Below are 2,515 nucleotides of genomic sequence, written 5' to 3'. Positions count from 1 at the left end.
GATATTGGAATTGCACAGTTCATTCTAATTTAGAGTTTTTAGATTGTATCTTTTATAATTTGTTATTATTTTGGCTCAAAAGTTTTAACGAGTATAACCAATTCTGTATTTATGGTGGGGTAGTGTTTTTTAATGGATGGCCACCACCGATGAATAGTATAAAAATTATTGGATTGGATTGATAATTTAAGGCTATGTTTGGTTTGAAGGAAAAGGGCAATGAAAAGAAATCTTAATGGATATTTTCATAATTTAGCGCTTTCCGTCATCTGAATAAACGGTTAAGGGATTATTTGTCTTATATAAAAGTTTAGGGGTGTCTTTGTTTAAAGTAAAGGGGGTCTTTATCACTGATCCCATAAAACAAGGGGTCTTCGTAATTATTCCTTAATTATCTAAGATTTTTAAGAAACTCAATTTAGGGTAGGACGTATTTTCCTAGAAAACAATTGAAAAGTAACCACTGAATAGCTGCTCAAGTCAAAAAATACTCAGATTTGACGTATTTTCCTTTGCACTCGTTAAATACTCTACGGATTCTATAGGTCGACGGTGGGGTTTTTCTTAAAAAAAAAATAACCAGCAGATCTGAACTCCCTCGATAATGAGTATAACATTCGGACTTCATTGCCACTGGACCAACGTGGGGTGCATCCATGCTACTATAACCCCATTACCTCAATTATCAAAAGAAGCCAGTTTAGGCTTTTTTTTTTTTTTTGTGGAAATTTCTTATTATAATAAATTTAATCTAGAAAGAAAGAAATAGTGAATTATTTCAAAACAAGAGTCCCAATCGTGTAAATGTTATTGACAAAATTAAACATATTGGATGGGAGCAAAGTCTAGCACAATAACAACAGATTGATCAACATGCATTAATCAAAGTCTGGAGAGTCTTCTTCACATGGTGGTCAACTAGTGCAACTTTTTGTGGATGGATTCTTTGTTAAAACACAATAATTTTGATTTATTCGGTTTATTTTTGTTTAATGTGAAAAAGACACATAATATCAGAAATATGTCTAATTTTTTATATTTTTATTATTTAATTTATGACATCATGTATTGTCCTGAAAAACTGAACCGATTATCCGCCACCCGATCCATTTCCGGTTCGGTTTAAGACGTTGCTCGTCATTGAAAGTTTGAAAGCCGAAGAAGCGAGAGGAGCAATCATTCTCTGGCCCCAATTTCCCCTGAAACGGAAAAGTGAAAATAAGGAGAGGGTATCATAATGGAGAAAGCATTACGAGTGTACGGTGAGGTACTGCGGCTGGTTCGGCGGTTGCCAAAGGACACCAGACCTTACTACTCCAAGTACGCAAGAGAAAACTTCGTCAATTACAGAGATGCCGACACCAGCGATGCCCAGGCCCTCGACGAGCTCTTTCATAGGGCTTATGTTCATGCAGCTTGGGTTCTCAAGAAGGTCTCTCTCTCTCTCTCGCACACACACACATGTCCAACTATAAATCTATTCTCTTCGTTGATTATATCTGCTTTCCTCGCGTTTGTAGTATTCGGTGGACCAAGCAGCTGCAAGTAAACTGAAAGATATCTGCTGCAAATCATAACTCTGGAGACCTGCTAAATGTTCGTTGATATTCCCCAATAAAGATAATGGAAGCTGATTGTTGTTTTTCTTTGCATTTCGTTCAATATACAACCACGACTTTTGCCATGTTTAATAATATTTTAGCATTTCGTCTTGAATTATGCTTTATGGAGTTATAAATTAGATACAGTGAAAGGTTATGACATTCTTATCGGACTAGATCTTTCTTGCTTAATTAGTTTACATTTGTTTTGTGACAATGCTTCTTGAATTTAACATTGCAGTTTTTGATTCGTTTGATTCGCAATTTCATTTCTAGGAGCTAACAAGCTTTATTTATAGCTCATCAGTCTGTTCTGGAAAGGACATAATCATATAATTCTCAATACCTGAAGGAAGGTGTATGGATATTCAGATGACTTATTTGTATTGGCATAATCAAAATTGGGTAAAATCCCAATAGGGCTGTAAACCGATTGAATCCGGTATGCGTGGTATGCCTGGACCCTGAAGTGATAGGCTGATTCGATTTAAATTTTATCTATAAATTTGGATTGGAGGATTAAGGCTGTGTTTGGTTTGAAAGGGAACCATCACAAGGATGATACTAAAACCAGAAACGCATGCATTTTTATGGTTTAAGATAATTAATTCAATGCTTGTTATATTATGATTCAATGTGCATTCTATTTTGAGAGACCAAGTCAGCCCCCCACAACGTCCCATAGCACATCCTGCTGTCTATTGGGAACATCTTTGATAATCTTAGAAATGATGATGTTATCATTGAGAGATGTTTCTAATACATGACGAAAATGTGCTGTGAGATGTTGACAAATTCATCAAGGTAGAGGAAGCCCTCGAGTCCCGGTTAGAGCTACACCAAAGCGAGAAGAGGAAGAGAGAAGATGAAGGGAGCAACAACAGTAAACACCGGCGGTGAAAGAGTAAGTCGCC

At 36.3% G+C, this 2,515-nt stretch overlaps 1 protein-coding gene across 1 annotated transcript; it reads left to right on the top strand.

Annotated features, from left to right (window-relative positions):
• The first annotated feature begins 1,148 nt into the window (after nt 1–1,148).
• On the top strand, nt 1,149–1,851 carry LOC148877305 (complex 1 protein, LYR family protein). The gene is made up of 2 exons (XM_088984786.1): nt 1,149–1,432; nt 1,521–1,851. Exons 1-2 carry the CDS (start codon nt 1,238–1,240, stop codon nt 1,575–1,577), a joined length of 252 nt encoding a protein of 83 aa, XP_088840912.1. The 5' UTR covers nt 1,149–1,237; the 3' UTR covers nt 1,578–1,851.
• Nucleotides 1,852–2,515: the final 664 nt, after the last annotated feature.

The sequence above is a fragment of the Nelumbo lutea genome, chromosome 1 (genome assembly GCF_056320005.1).
Source record: "Nelumbo lutea isolate HS-2025 chromosome 1, American lotus-T2T, whole genome shotgun sequence".
NCBI classification, from domain to species: Eukaryota; Viridiplantae; Streptophyta; class Magnoliopsida; order Proteales; family Nelumbonaceae; genus Nelumbo; species Nelumbo lutea.
The sequence above is the reverse complement of the archived record's forward strand: the minus strand, read 5'-3'. Positions and strand labels throughout refer to the sequence as shown.